The sequence below is a fragment of the Miniopterus natalensis genome, chromosome 11 (assembly GCF_054644295.1).
Source record: "Miniopterus natalensis isolate mMinNat1 chromosome 11, mMinNat1.hap1, whole genome shotgun sequence".
NCBI lineage: Eukaryota > Metazoa > Chordata > Mammalia > Chiroptera > Miniopteridae > Miniopterus > Miniopterus natalensis.
Window position 1 is genome coordinate 25,241,994 of NC_142091.1, and position 15,337 is coordinate 25,257,330.

Below are 15,337 nucleotides of genomic sequence, written 5' to 3' on the forward strand. Positions count from 1 at the left end.
TTGGGCACAGTGATAAGAAAGCGTGGGTACTCTTTCCTTGGACACCTGTGGGAAATTCAAACTGCATGCAGAACCATCACTGTGACTCACCACCCTAACCACCGTAAAACGCCCCCAAGTCAGACCCCTTTCCCTGTTCTCTCGAGCCATTTTTGAACTTGGGAGCTGCCCTGCTTTCCCCAGAAAGCCTCATTATGCAAACAATAAAACCTTTCATACTGCGCGTGTGTGTGAGACTTCATCTGAACCAGAGTCTGGATGGGGAGTTCATTGTCTCAGTGTAGGGCGGCACAACAAAATGGCATCCACCTTTCTAGTCTACCCAATGCTTTATTTTTCTTCACAGCACTTAATGCCATCTGACATATACTTGCTTATTATTTGTCTTCTCTAGTATATAAATGATTAAATGATAGATCCCAGCATCTAGTGAAGTATCTGGCATAATCATCCACCCATTCACTCATTCGACCAATATTTATTAGGTGCTTCCTTTGGCCAGGCACTACTACAGGCACTAGTCTAGAGCAGTGCTCAAAGCTCTTGCCCTCATACAGCTTACATTCCAGAGGGCAGGGTAGGTGTTCAATACGTATTTGTTGAATGAATACTAATATTATTTTTGTTTGGAGGTAGCATATTAAAAAGAAACACAACATCATATTATGAATATATAATTTTTATTCATTTTTTGCTACAAACTAGTGCTTATTTAAAAATAGTATTTAGTAATTTAGACTCAAAGGACATCTTACAGCTAACATCCAAAGAAGACAATCAAAATATTTTTTGAAGATTTATTATGTGCTTAGTACCGAAGAGCTCCTAAATCTGCACATTGTTGGCATTAGTAAGATGAGAGAGTTAATTTCTGGCTAATGATTAAAATTCCAACCATTATAATCAGTAAGATTATAATTTTATATTTAACAAAGGACAGTGGTCATGTTTAGCAATAGCCTCACTTATAAATGAAAATACACTCACTTCAATGTTGTATTTTGAGGCTGTTTGTTTTCCCTTCTCTTCTTGCAAATAAGCAACAAGGAACAAACTGCTTCCAGCTGGCAATCCAAACAGAGGAGGAATCATGGCTAACCACCTGGCTGCTAATGTTTGTGAAAGGCAAATTGCAAATTCTGAGTATGGTTGAACTTCACCAAAAAGGGTCAAGTTCCTCCCTCTGACCACTTTATTCCATGAGAAAAGTGTACTCTGACTTCTAAAATGGGTTTTTAAAATTCAATATAAAGATTCAACAACTATCAAAATTTCCAACACTGATTTTTCTAATATCCAATTAGCAGTTTTGAGACTAATTACAAAATTTTAATAATTAAAACAAATGTAAGTAATTACTATTTGTAATATTACACTTGTAAGGTATGTAAAAATAACCAATCACATGACTTCAGGTCATGTTTAATTTCAGACTGATTTTTGGAATAAAATAATGAAGAGCACCTCCGTTACTTTCAGATAGATCTATGAAATAACAGGGCATAATGTTAACATACCTTTCATTTCAAAAGCCAAAAATATAGAGTTTAGGTAATGAGATCATTTCTGTTGGATTCTATATTTGTATCAATGGGTTAATTAACTAAATTAATCATTTCTTTTTCTAGATGAGTAGCAGTTAATCTCGCCCGAATGTATGGGTCTCTTTTGGTTGATCAATTCGATAGAGAAGCTCTGCAGGTAAGAAGTAGCCGAGATACTCCACTGCGTCTGGGGTAGTGTCGTAATGGTAGTGTCCACCTTCTCCGTGACGACTAAAGCAGTGAGTGTGCTCCAATCGCAAATCGAACCCCTAGGGTGACAGGCAAGCTATGGTTAATGTTCGAATTATTTTGGACAGGATTTATTTAAGGGGGGGAGACTTTTAAAATTTGTTATAGTAGTTTTTATTTTATTGTTTAAGTAGGTAATACATTCATATGACTCAAAATTCAAAGGATGCAAAAGGATATTATTCAGTAGAATATATCTTTCCATTTCTTGCCCTCACTACTCACTCACTTCCTTTCTTTGTAGGCAACTAACATGAGCAGTTTCTTCCATATCCTTCCAGAAAGATTTACTTTTATTTTTTTTTTTACTCAAATGGTAGCACTCTGTACATGCTGTGCTACATATTGTTTTTCTTCACTTAACAATAAAGCTTTGTGATCTTTGTAGATCAGGTCATAAAAGAGATTCCTTATCCTTTTGCACCTACATTTTATTCTACTGCACGTACATGCCCCTTTCCAGCCGATGTATAGGTTATTCCCAATTGTTCTGCTATTACAGCAGTTCTAGCAAGAAGTACCTTTTACCTAATCATTTTACACACTTATGCAAATATTTAAGGATAAATTCCTAGACATGTAATCAGTGGATCAAAAGATATCACTAGCCAGTATTTTGGTAGATATTTGCTTTGAATTGGTCTATGTTATTTTTCTTAGTGTATAATAGAATATAATAAACAGTATAATAAACAGCAAAAAAAAAAAAGGAATCCTGTTGTGATTCTACTATTTAATAACATGACTTTGGGTATTATTTAAAATGCCTGTGCCTTCATTTTCTCAAGGTAAAAATCTGCTCTGCCTAACTCAGGGTTGTTTGCCACATGCTGCCTTATCTTTCAAGATAATTCTAGAAACTATCCTAGTTCTTAAATAACAACACAAAAAGTGTCCAATTCTAAAAAAACCCAGAAACCTAAAACTGCAATTGGGGTAAACTTCAACATAAAATACATACTTTAGAATAAAATATAGACTTACTGGGTCTTTGGAGACAAAAACTGGCAGACAAATCAAAGGAGCCTTCATCTCATAAAAATGCAACCACTTATTCACCTCTTCATCAGAGTTCAGTGGGCAGGAAGAAAATTCTCTAGGCTACAATAAACAGGTAAACATACTGAATATTATTGAGGATTAAAATTTTATATTAAGTTAAAAACTTTAAGCCTTCTTGTACATTCTATTGCCTATTTTTGGCATCAAAAGAAGTTGTACACCTTAGTTTTCAAAAGGATCACCCATCAATGTGGTACACACTAAAACGTATGAATGAATAAATGAAAGTGAGTCTATTACTATATTTTTATTTTTCTTGGCTTCACAGTTTTCCTGTGAGTACCTCATCCTAATCTTACATGTCATCCTATAGTACACAATACTTTATTATTAACTATATTTACCACGATGTACATTAGTTTCTAGAACTTGCTCATCTTATAACTGAAGTTGGTACCCTGTGACCAACATCTCTACATTTCCCCCATCACTCACAAACCACAAACCCCTGACAACCACTATTCTACTCTGTTTCTGTAATTTGGACTTCTTTTAGATTCTACGTATAGGTGATATCATGCAATATTTGTCTTTCTGTGTCTGGCTTATTTCACTTAGTATAATGTCCTGCAAATTCATCCATGTTATTGCAAATGGCAGGATTTTCTTCTTTTTTAAGCCATATATGTAGATATTGTTTTCATAACTTGGCTATTATGTGAATAATGCTGCAGTGAGCATAGGTGTGCAGATATCTCTTTGAGATACTGATTTCATTTCATACATATATACCTAGAAGCAGAATTGCTTGATCATATGCTAGTTCTATTTATTTAAATTTTTTTAAGGAAACTCCATACTGTTTTCCATAATGGTTGTACAATACTATAATCATTTGGTATTTACACACAGATTTATCTATAATTCTGTTGTGAATATTTTGGAAAAGTAAGTAGTTTCACAGATGTGTCTTTCTTTGCAGGATCAGCTGGCATGCCATTTAAAATTAACAGGATAAAAAAAATTAAAACAATACATTTTCTAATGGCTTTACTGATAAAATAAAAATTAAGTTGTAATCACTTTTATACTTCATTCATTCATTGATTCATTCACTTAGCAAAAATTATATATTTAAAGTCCTGAATGCCCTGGGTCTGTCTCCATACAGTATTTCATACTTAATGTCTTATAAACTTACTATATTTAGCTCATAGATTATAATTTTCATGATGAATTTTTCCCCCAAAACCACAATCATACTAATAGCAAAGTCTATGTATTGAATATGGGATTCTGGCAATGAAAATAATAATCAGTTTCTCAGGTTTATTATACTCACATCTATCTTGATCTTAAAAGCAAAGACATTGGAAAGAAAGTTCTAATATATTAACATGAAAAAAGGACTCTAGCTAGACATCATCACACAATATGACTTACAGTATTGTCATTTAAATTTTTATTTTTTCATTTTTGTTCAACATATTAAAGATGTCCTTTTTTCTCCCCAATGACCCATTCCACCCCATCCCACCCCCCTCCCTGTCATTTAAATTTTAAAGTAATATAATCTAGTAAACAGATTTATTCAGGGGTCTTTAAAGGTAGAATTCTCAGTGTGCATTAAAAAAATCCTTAAGATCTTAAGCACGTGTATACACACACATCCCCTCAAATGCATGCTTTCACACCCCTACAGGCCCTTACCATAATGTGAGTCTTCACTTTTCCTTTCTGAATTATGAAAGTACCTCCTATCCCTACAGGCTTATCTCCATAATGTTTTTCCAGAGTCTGTCTCATACAAGTCACAAAGTTAAGTTTTCCAGTCCTTCTTTTGGCTTTCACTTCAATGACCTAGAGAGGACATAAATATTCATATCATTGTTCTAAGGTGCAAAATTTTATGTAAATAACTACCAAAGTGAAACGTTATAGAATCTAATGCCACCAAGCAAATGCTCACTTTTTTGCGTAGAGCACCCAAATATGAGTTGAAGTATCTCAGTCCTTTGTAAGTCTTAATAATACACACACAAACACATACACACACACACACATATATTTACTCTAATAATAAGTCTTATTTATGCTTTCTTGGACTGAGAAAGAGTTATAGCTAAATTCTACACTGAACTCTAGAGATTTTAAAAAAATATATGTTTTTACTGATTTTAGAGAGGAAGGGAGAGGGAAGGAAAGAGAAACATTGATGTGAGAGAGAAACATAGGTCAGCTGCCTCCCGAACGCACCTTGACCCGGGATTGAGCTTGAAACCCGTCCATGTGCCCTGACCGGGAATCAAACCTGCGACCTTTTAGTGCACAGGATGACACTCAACCAACTAAGTCACACAGGCTAGGGCTAGAGATTCTTGTCATTATATGTCAAGGTGGTCAAAGGTTGAGAATTCCCTGGCTAAAAGGCTATTGCTTACTATGTATTATTCTTAACTTCAGTTTTAAATGAGACTTTCACTCTGCCTGTAGTACTTTCTGAATCTTCCATAAGTGGATTATTTAATTGCAGGAGAGGGGAAAATGATTTTCTAAAAAAAATTCTGGACTTAGGTTACCTTCACTTTATTAGGTATTTTTACTTCACTACCTCATTTCTCAAAGTAGCTGAAGTAGCTACCTGTATTTATAAAATCTAAGAGTTCTCACAACTGCTAAAACTGAAATCATCTTCCTGTGTACTAACATGAAGTAAATCTGAAGTGAGACATTAATTTTCCTTACCTCCTTCCTGATAGTTTTTTTTCCTTCCATCATTTCTATCTAGTTCAATCAATGTCTGATTTGTCAGGAATGAACAAATTGAATATATACTAACTATAGGTAGATATTATCTATTATCAGTTACATGGTTCATCTATTTGACTAACTCACTCCCCATATGAATATCCTGATACCTTTTACTTAACCTCAGTTTTATTTATTTTTATTTTTAAATGTCTTTATTGATCTCAGAGGGAGGGAGAGCGAGAAAGATAGAAACATTAATGATGAGAGTCATTATTGGCTGCCTCCTGCACACCCCCTATCTGAGATCAAGCCTGCAACCTGGGCAATTGCCCTGATTGGGAATCGAACCGCAATTGACTGGATCACAGGTAAGAGCTCAACCGCTGAGCCATGCTGGCCGGGCTTAACCTCAGTTTCACGCTACCTGTAGTACTCTGTGTATCTTTCATAACTGGGTTATTTAAAGAGCTTTGACTTAGGCACTTCAGATTTTCTTTAGAAAACCATATTTGTGGCAATAAAAGTTTGCAATTTTAGCTGAGAACTTTTGAAGAACATTGTGTTTTTATGGACAAAATCACCTTTCCAGGTTGGCCCTCACTGGCAAAAAGATTAGCCAGTAATGCACAACCAAAATCATGATACTTCTCACTGTATTTCTCTAGTAGGCACCCTCCATCTTCAGGGTTAATGTAGGCAAAGTAACTTCCATTCACAGGAGGTTTGTGTTCACTTTCTGTTTGAATAACTGGCATAAACTGAAAAGAAAAGTAAATAAGATAAAAATCAGCCAATCCTAGTATGTCTCTGCAAACAGGATATCTTGAATAATACGACAGAATTTTATCCTATGTTTTAAGACATTTTATTTCAAGATCTAATAAGAAAACATGAAATATCAACTATTTAATTTTAGATTCAAAACAAAATGTTAAAGATTTACAAATATCAAAACACTGAAAAAACATTTTATAAAATGTTTAGTATTTCTTATAGCATTCCTATTACATTGTAACATTTGCTTTATTCAAAATGTTTAAATTTTTTTCTTAAACACTAGGCAAATTGTATTAATTCTGCAAAAGAGCCTGTAAGATTACTGACTAGTGGTCACATCTGTAAAGGTTGTAAGAGAATGGGTACACTGAAGAGGTCATTCACTCTTCTACTTAGCAGATGTGAATAAACTGGTATTTTTATGTTGGAAGCATACTGACATTCATAGTAATATACATTACCTTTTGTAAATAATCATACTATTGGGGTAGGTTCCTACTATTTGGTTTGAAGTGGGGGGTTGACTAGATCATTAAATATTCCATTCATCTCTTGATTGAAAGCTGCTCTTATACCAAAAGCAAAGATTTATGGAGAAGTTAAAAATCCTCTGATGCATAAGGGTTAAAATCTTTCACAGTCCAGATCCACAGCAGACCATGGCAGGACCATGGGCTCATCTAAGACGGAATGTATACCCTAAGAACCTGAAACCAGAGGTTAGTGCCCATTATAGTTGCACCGATTGGGGCATATGTGCTATAGTCCAAATCGGCATCAAATACTAGCAGGTCTGTAGACAGATGGGACACCAACCACTTACAATTCATCCAGAAAGTACAGTTTTTGACACGGAAGTAAAAGGAAAAAGGCAAACCAATATCTAGTCAATAAAATAAAATAATTATATATATGCTGACCTCAGAATTGAACCCAAGAGTCTGAAATGGGCCTGCCCCCGCTCCAAGAATAAAAGCTCCAGGAAGCTTGATTTCTTTTGCAATCTTATTTAGATCATAAACCTACAGAAGAGGAAAATAATATTATTTAAATCACGACTTATACAGATTCCCTGGTTTACTTTTAATACTTCTTTGCCACATTGGTCAATGATGTTCTAACATGAGGAATCAACCCAAGCTCTGTGATCTTCATGGGAATGCGAAGAGTAAAAGTACACTTACTTTTTTTTTGTTTACAAGAGGCAATAAGTAAGGCACACCTCCTACTTCTGCAATTCTAGTTTTCCCACAGATGCCTAAAAAGAAAATCTTAAACTTAGGCAGACATCTAATGCCAGAAGACACAAGTTTAGTTTATTAAGAGTAGATAACTTTCCCATTCTCATAGTTTTACAAATAGTGGGGGTTGGAAGATGTAAATAGCTAGGACCCATGTTCTGTTCTAACTACCTGTGACTCTAATGTTGTCATAACCAAGCGTGACTTGCTATAGTTGGTAGCATAAAGGTAATACAAAATTGAATATAGGGCAAGGGCTAGAATTGGGGCCAAAGCTTGGACTGAATGAGGCTTCTAGAATTTAATTTCTAGTCTATAATTACTCCTTTAAAACTCTGTTTTGGTGGGTGGGGTGGAAGAAGCATGACCATAAAAGAATATTACGCTAAGTGCTTTCAAGGTATGAAGATAAATTCCCATCTGGAACACAAAACTTCTAGAATTTACAGGTCTGCTTAAAATCAAAGACTGTTTAAACTGGAAAGATCCCCCCAAAAGAACGATTAACCCCCTTTCCCCTCCTCCCCTCATGAAGACCAGATACATTAATTAGCTTACCCAGGGTAATGAAATCTGAATGTGGTAGAGAAAGAACTAGAGTTTAGGACTTCCATGTAATATTACTTTTTAACAAAGATGTCAAGTGAATACTAAGAGTGAATGAGTATTAGTGTTTATCTTCAAATTTTTCATCACAGTAGGATGTAGTGCGAGAAGGTTGGATTTTAGAAGCAGACCTAGATTTAAATTCTGCTTACGATTCACACTGAGCTTACTCAGCCTCTCGGAGCTTCAGTTTCCACATCTATAAACTGGGGCTAGTACTTACCTTGCAGTGTTATTGTAAAAATTAAGACATTAGGTATAGGTATCTGTCATACTCTCTGACAAAGTATATTTACTCAACCAATATTAATTTCCCTTTAATAATAATTAAATTAAGAATTAAGTAATTATTCTCACTTTAAACACTGGCTGGATGATCATTTGGCAAATCTGTTGAAAGGATACAAGTATTTAATAGACAATTCGAATATAAGACTTTTAAGTTCTCTTCATATCTTGAGTAAATAAATAAAAACTTAAAATTAAAGTTTCCATAACAGTCACTTGAGCAATTAAAAACAAAACTCATGTAATATCAAGGATTCTAGTCTACTGAATGTTTACTATGTAACCTGTGAAAGTTACAGAAGTACATAAAACACATTTTTCCACAGAGTACAAAATTATATCTGACCAACATAAGAAAACAGTGAGCACAAAAATTAAGACAATTTAGTCTAAAAGCTGGAACAATATCCTTATTTGTAGATACTTTAATCCTTAAACATAATTCTGGCTTCAGAAAAAGATTAGAACTGAAAACAAAAAAAAGCTAAGGGCAAAAATTGCTTACCTTTTACAGGAAAGGTAAATGGCTCCTTAGTCAAATCAGGGCAATCAACTACAGAGACCTGGACATCAGCAAAGTTATCCTTTAGCCCCTTCTGCAGAACTAAGAAAGATAAGGAATACGGTTACTTAACATTAGATAAAAATTTGTCACCACATATCAAATCTTCTCTCAACTTTTTTGTGTGTCATATTTCCAACCTAAACTTGTGTAATTAAAAAAGAGGGGGAAAGGGTCTTATTAATGAATATAATTCAATGTTAGACACATAATTAATCACAAGCTATCATGTAGACTAAAACAAATAAATACCAGTATAAACCGCTGAAGAGAAACACTGCACTCAGGTGAGGACTACCTTTCTTTCCGCAACAGGATTCCAGAGACCTATTGAAATGTAAGTATTTAAACTGATAAAAAGTAAGCAATTACATGCAACAACTTCCTTGAAGGTTACAGGCTGAGCAAAAAAAAGCAAGACACAAAAGAGTATATACTATACGATGTATTTCAAAACCGGGTAACTAATCTAAAGTGACACAAGTCAGAACAGTAGTTACCTCTTGGGTAGAGATATCGATACCGATTGGGAAAGTACATGAAGGAGCCTTCTGGAATGCTGGAAATATTGTATATTTTGATCTTGATGGTAGTGACATGGGTGTAAACGTTAAAATTCATCAAGCTGTACACTTAAGATTAGTGTACTTTACCAAAGATATAATTCAGTAAGAAAGTAAAAAAGCAAACGTAGATGTCTGAAAGTTATAAATCTAAGAGCAATATACTTTTAAGGGTGAAAAGTTCTTATAAAGATTTCTCTGATAGTAATGTCAACCATTAGTTTAAGTCTTATAGAATCAGACTCTCTGAAAACAAGAAGTCATCCTAAATCTAGCCTCAGCTGTCCTGTCATATCAGGGAAGACAGAAAGACTGACAGAAAAATACAAGCAAAGAGTATATACTAGCAATACAAATTGTTTACGAGCTGCCATTCAATTTCAGAAAAAGATAGGAAGGCATGAGAGGAGAGCCCCAACTAAGTAAATGGTGAGTACACTTCTTGACTTCAACCTTATCAGAGGGACAGAGGAACTACCAGAACACATATACTGTGAGAAATAAGGTTAGGTTTTAAGTTACCGTCAGAATAGAACCTGAAGGCTGTCAAACAAATGTTAGCATTCTGACACGCTCTGCACTTTTGGATTAATACTATTCTGTCTTCATTTTATAGTCCTATTTTTCTTTTCTTTTTATTATCTATCTCCCCTCCTAACTAATCCTGTGAAGCTGCCTTAAATTCTTGTTCAAACAAGGTGAAATACATAAAAATACAGAGAAATATAAGCAAGTAAATTCATTGGCAGTCTGTCACATGGCGTTGGTAATAGTATATTGAAAACCTAATTAACACACCGCAGTAGGTTATGTATTTAAAGAATACTGTAACTGATAAAAAATTAATAAAGCAAAATTGTGTAATCCTTTGAGCATCACACATCCTTAAGTCTTAGACTACTCTACTTTCATTCTGTAAAACTGTTATCAAGAATCCTCAAATAGTGAGTTTCATTTTTTGGAGGGGCAGAATTTTGGACTCTCAAAAATAGTACAGAACAGACACTGAAAATGAAAACAAGTTCTATATTGAAAGCACTATCGCATAAGTCATATCTTAGAATATTTTTATTTTTTTCCTTAGAGTAATTTTTAAAACTTAAAGTTAGTGTTGTGCTTACCTCCAACAAGTTCCTCCAGACTTGGCACATGAAAAGGATACTCAGCACACGCCATTTTCTTCCTTCTTTCTGTGGGAGGACACACAAATACAGCTACTGGAGGCTGATTGTCACAGCTCACAGCCTCCAAGCAGAAGCTGCTGCTGTTCTGGCAACGAGCATTAACACTAAGCGTTCAGTTACACAGCGCACAAAAGGGCGTCAGGTTTCTGTTCCCACAGAAAGGCAGCCACAGCTCCTAGTATTCAATATTCCCAGTGAGAAAATGCCCAAGTAACCCCTTTTAATACTCATACTTTAAATAATTGACATTTAAAATAGACAAGAGGAAATGGTAAACCAAGAGGGCACATGGTTCATTTTCTTTAGTCATAGACCTGGATTGAACATGGAGTTTTCCTTAGTTGGGCTAAGGAACATAGGTCCTTAAGTTATTCAGGTTTATGAAGAAGTGATTAAATGGTTGTAGATAACAGGTACTTTTACAATAGATCATTTGTGTTTTCTATTCTATATTTGACATTTAGGCTAAAAATTAAACAAGTTTCTTAGACTATCACTTTTAAAAAAGAAAATCTTTGTAAATGATTAGCTTTTGAAATTCAAATTACTTTCATTTACAAATAAACATTCTTTCTTAGTAAGCAGCTTTAATGTTCAATTATTATGATAACCAATTATAATTTGATATTTTAAAAATATATGCTAAGTATACTTTACAATAAGTAGGCATACATACACAGAAATTAGTATCTTACCTCAAATGTTCAGGTGACGAAGTGTGCAAGCAGAGGAAGATAAATAAAAGGAAGGCAAAAGGAAAAGAAGACCCCAAACAAAGTAATAAGGTGGGTGAGGAATCTCGTCTAGGCAATTGCAACAGGAACAAAAGCAAAATCTGGGGGTGTCTCTAAGAGCACTATTGGAACTCTCATTAAAGTTGTTAATGGAAAACCTCATTAATCTGAGTAGTCTCTGCTACAAGCTTCCTCAGTAAGTGAAAGGTGGTTCTTTCGCAGCTGTGGAAAATTCTTTCAAGAAAAGTTTCTTTTTAACTTTTCCAAAGAGCTACAGGTTTCTTAGAAGCTGGGTTTTTAGTTTTGATGATAATTTCAAACTACACATCCCCACAAACATGCTACTGCGTACACTTAGGACTTGACATTTACTTCAGTACTTTATCAAACATCGATTTTTATTATCCTTTGATTAATACACATAATCTCACCTCCCAAATAAAAAACTGTTGATAATGGGCCCCAAGTCCTATGTCATTATAATTCAATTATCTCAAACATATTTTAATTGAATAATCTATAATTGTTCGAGAATTAGACATTTTAACTTTAGAAATAATTTCAGATGGGCAGAAAATATAATTTCTGTAAACGCTTCACCTAGATTTTCTAGGTGTTAACATCTTACCATATTTTCATTATCATAAATTCAGCCAGTACTAGTTAAGAACAATGTCACATTCTGCTCAGTGAATACATTTATTTTAATGAGCATAATAAAAGCATTCTAGATATTTCTACTTTCAGTAGGAATAATAAAGAATCAAGTTTAAGTTCAAGTAGATCCTAATTTTACACCCTTTACTATCTTCAAAGGAAGGTCAGAGGTGTTTTTTTTGTTTTCTTTCTCACCAAAATAGAAAGTCCACCCTGGGGGGCGGCTATAGCCTGAGTAATTGGTTTAGGTAGGTAGAACTTCAGACAAGCCAACAGCCCAGAAGGCAGTGTGGTCGTCTGTGTATAAGTGTGTACGTGGGAGTGGGAGGGAGGCTGGAGATGGAGTGATAACACAAAGGGATAGATAAGTTCTAATATAAACTCAGGGTGGCTCCAGGACAGTTTTGGGCCACATGGAGGCACACAACATTTACCTTTCAGATTTCATTGCTGAGAGTCAGTGGCCCAGAAGTAGGGTCTAGAGACAGGAATAGAAATAGGAACCAGTGGGATAAATGGAACTGCAGAAATGCCTAAACGCATGAAGAAGCCATGGCAACCAAGCTGAGAACTACTAACAGCATCTTATGTACCAGACACTATGCTAGGCACTTTACATTCTCCTGAAACCTCTTACACCCACGTGCATGTTCTCATTTCATAAGAGGAATCGGCTAGAGAGAAGACAGTATTTACTTGACACTGCACAGCTATTATAAGTGGCAGAAACAGAATTCAAACCAAATTCAACACATTGTAAAGCTGCAACTCATCACATAGGCGAGTTAACCAGTGAAGGATTGACACATTTCAGCTCACAATAAGGAAGTTATTCAGACACTACCTGTGATCATCTGTTTGCTTTGTTTCTTCCCCCTAGTTGTGATCTCTTTGAAGATAGGACTGTGATTCTCACATCCATCTTCTATTAAAAAACAAAATTCAACCCAGTAAATTTGAGGATCTAATTGCCTTTAAGAGACCCATGAATCAGGCAGCATCCCATCCAGCAAGCAGAATGGCACTTCCAGGGGTGATACAAAATGGAAGTTTTTAATAGAAGGGTGTGGCAGACAAGTTATTAGCAAAAGAAAAGAAAGGATTATGTTTAGGTCAGATCCTATTCTTTGGGGCCAAAGGACTGGGGGAGGGGAGGGGTATGTTTATCAAGCACCAAAACAAGCACCACTAGTTTTGATCTGGACATTCTCTACTGATTGGTTTAAAATTTACCCCTGGGAGAAGCTGAAACTGCAATTAGGTTATTTATTGTTTTGGTTCGGTGAGAGGGCTCAGCAAGTGACTCCATTCTGCCGTTTCCTTTCCTTCCCTTCCCCTTCCACTCTCTCTTTCTTCTTTTTAACACTTCCAAGTACCTAGTAAACAATGGGCATCAGTTCAGCCTCAATTATTTATTGAACATTTACAATGTACCAGACTCAAGGCTCTGGGACAGGGCTCACTTCATGTGTGTACAACTAGTGTAGTGACACAAGGCCATATGCTCAGAATGGCACTTGGTTTAATGCGCTGCTGTCATCTTGAAATTCTTAATATTTGCACTTTTGTTTAAGACTGATAGGGCAACGGAGCATGAATGGAATGAGAGGAGAGAGGTGCATTGTGCACACCCACCACCATTTCTGAAGCTGGGTAAGCACAGAATTCTGCTGGACCCATGATCCGTGGGGGTTTAGTGAGACTCAACGTCCCGGGATTCCACAGTGTTGGTAAAGTGTACATCAAGCCGTAAAATAAATACAGGTGAGTTCGTTTTGTGCATTTTCCGCTGTTCTAGTAAGAACTGTAGATGTTTGTGTGAGTTATGAAATGCAAATTGTGACATTTCAATAATTCTACATATGCATTAAATGTTCTTATAGTTGTATTTAAAACTGATGTTGTACAGTATAAAGAATGGTAAAATTCATGCCAATAATTTAAATTTAACATTTTTCATAGAGTGAATTAAGTAACAATTTAATGCTAATAATTAATACCATAATTAATATTTAATAATAGCATTATTGATAATGCTGTCAATTAATAGCAAATTAATGTTATTAATTAAAACACCATGACAAGTCAAAAGAGATACTGCAGAAGAAAGGAGACAGCTTATAGTTTAGTACCTTTAATGATACTTTCCTCCTGATTTTTGAACAAATGACCCTGCAGTTTCATTTTGTACTAAGCCTCACAAATTACATGCCCAGGCCTGCTCCCAAATACTGCAGTGGATGCGACATGCAAGACCTGCCCTGGAGCTCACAGTATTTCATAGACTGGAAATGCCGACAGGATTAGACGTTTTGTGCCTAGAACTGTTCAACATTTGGAGCAAATCTGAGTGAAGAGACCAGATTACCTTCCAGGTCTGTGCGATCCCGAGATAAACTATAAACCAAGCCTAGACACGTTTACTGGTTTATCATATGAAAGAAGAGGTCTGAAAATGGACAAATCAAACCAGCTCATTCCGTTTGGTAACTACTTTGGGGACGAAGCCCCACCCAAACTAAGCTAGTTTAAACTATTTTAATACTCAGGGGACTAAGGGGCGGGAGGGGACGGGAGAGAAGCTGAGAAAAAATTTCTGTCTAGTGATATGTTAACCAACTCCTGGGAGGCCGACCCCAGGTTAGAGGTAAAGAGCTAACACAAGTCCAAAGGTGGAGAGGGGAATGGGGTGTGCTGCGCAGGAACACTGCCTTCCAGTACAAAGGTTCCATATTTTGAGAGACAAAGCATGATCCTTTCACAGTCTAACACAGAAGAGACGTCCGAAGGCAAAAGTAGATATAATCCGACAAAATACACTTGGCACCCCCCCTCCGCCACCCCCTACCCCCCCCATCCCGGGCGCCAGATCAGCAAATGCGAGACCACTGGAAACAAATCAGGCTGAGTCGCTTTTTCCTCGCAGCTCACATCCATTCCGTTCACTTGACCCCGCAATTTGTTTTTGTCATTTGCCTAAACGTTCTCGGCCGTAACACTTACCGAGTCGGTTAGGAAAGCCTGCACCCAAAACCAGCCTCAGTCAACTCCGCCTCCTCGGGGTGAGGGAGGTCAGGCCCCGCCCACTCTTAATCGCTCCTCCCTCCGTGGAGACCAAAATGGCGCCCCCCATACTCCCGCCCCTCACGTTGCTTCCGGAGCTAAGTTGTTATCGCGAG

The 15,337-nt window shown here is 36.1% G+C and overlaps 1 protein-coding gene across 3 annotated transcripts; it reads right to left on the minus strand.

Annotated features, from left to right (window-relative positions):
• Window positions 1-661: 661 nt before the first annotated feature.
• Window positions 662-15,233, minus strand: BKGD (beta-keto-L-gulonate decarboxylase). Of its 3 annotated transcripts, XM_016206801.2 has the most exons (9): window positions 15,162-15,233; window positions 10,705-10,773; window positions 8,964-9,062; window positions 7,508-7,581; window positions 7,244-7,345; window positions 6,128-6,304; window positions 4,506-4,655; window positions 2,778-2,894; window positions 662-1,813 (listed from the first exon to the last, which is right to left on the minus strand). In XM_016206801.2, the coding sequence occupies exons 2-9, from the start codon at window positions 10,757-10,759 to the stop codon at window positions 1,640-1,642; spliced, it is 948 nt and encodes a 315-aa protein (XP_016062287.2). In that variant the 5' UTR covers window positions 10,760-10,773; window positions 15,162-15,233; the 3' UTR covers window positions 662-1,639. The 3 variants fall into 3 exon arrangements, with proteins under 3 accessions (XP_016062287.2, XP_087677734.1, XP_087677735.1); XM_087821608.1 differs by lacking the exons at window positions 10,705-10,773; window positions 15,162-15,233 and adding an exon at window positions 8,528-8,560 and having other exon boundaries at window positions 664-1,813; window positions 7,244-7,581; window positions 8,964-9,042; XM_087821609.1 differs by lacking the exons at window positions 7,508-7,581; window positions 10,705-10,773; window positions 15,162-15,233 and having other exon boundaries at window positions 664-1,813; window positions 8,964-9,042.
• Between the last annotated feature and the right edge of the window lie 104 nt (window positions 15,234-15,337).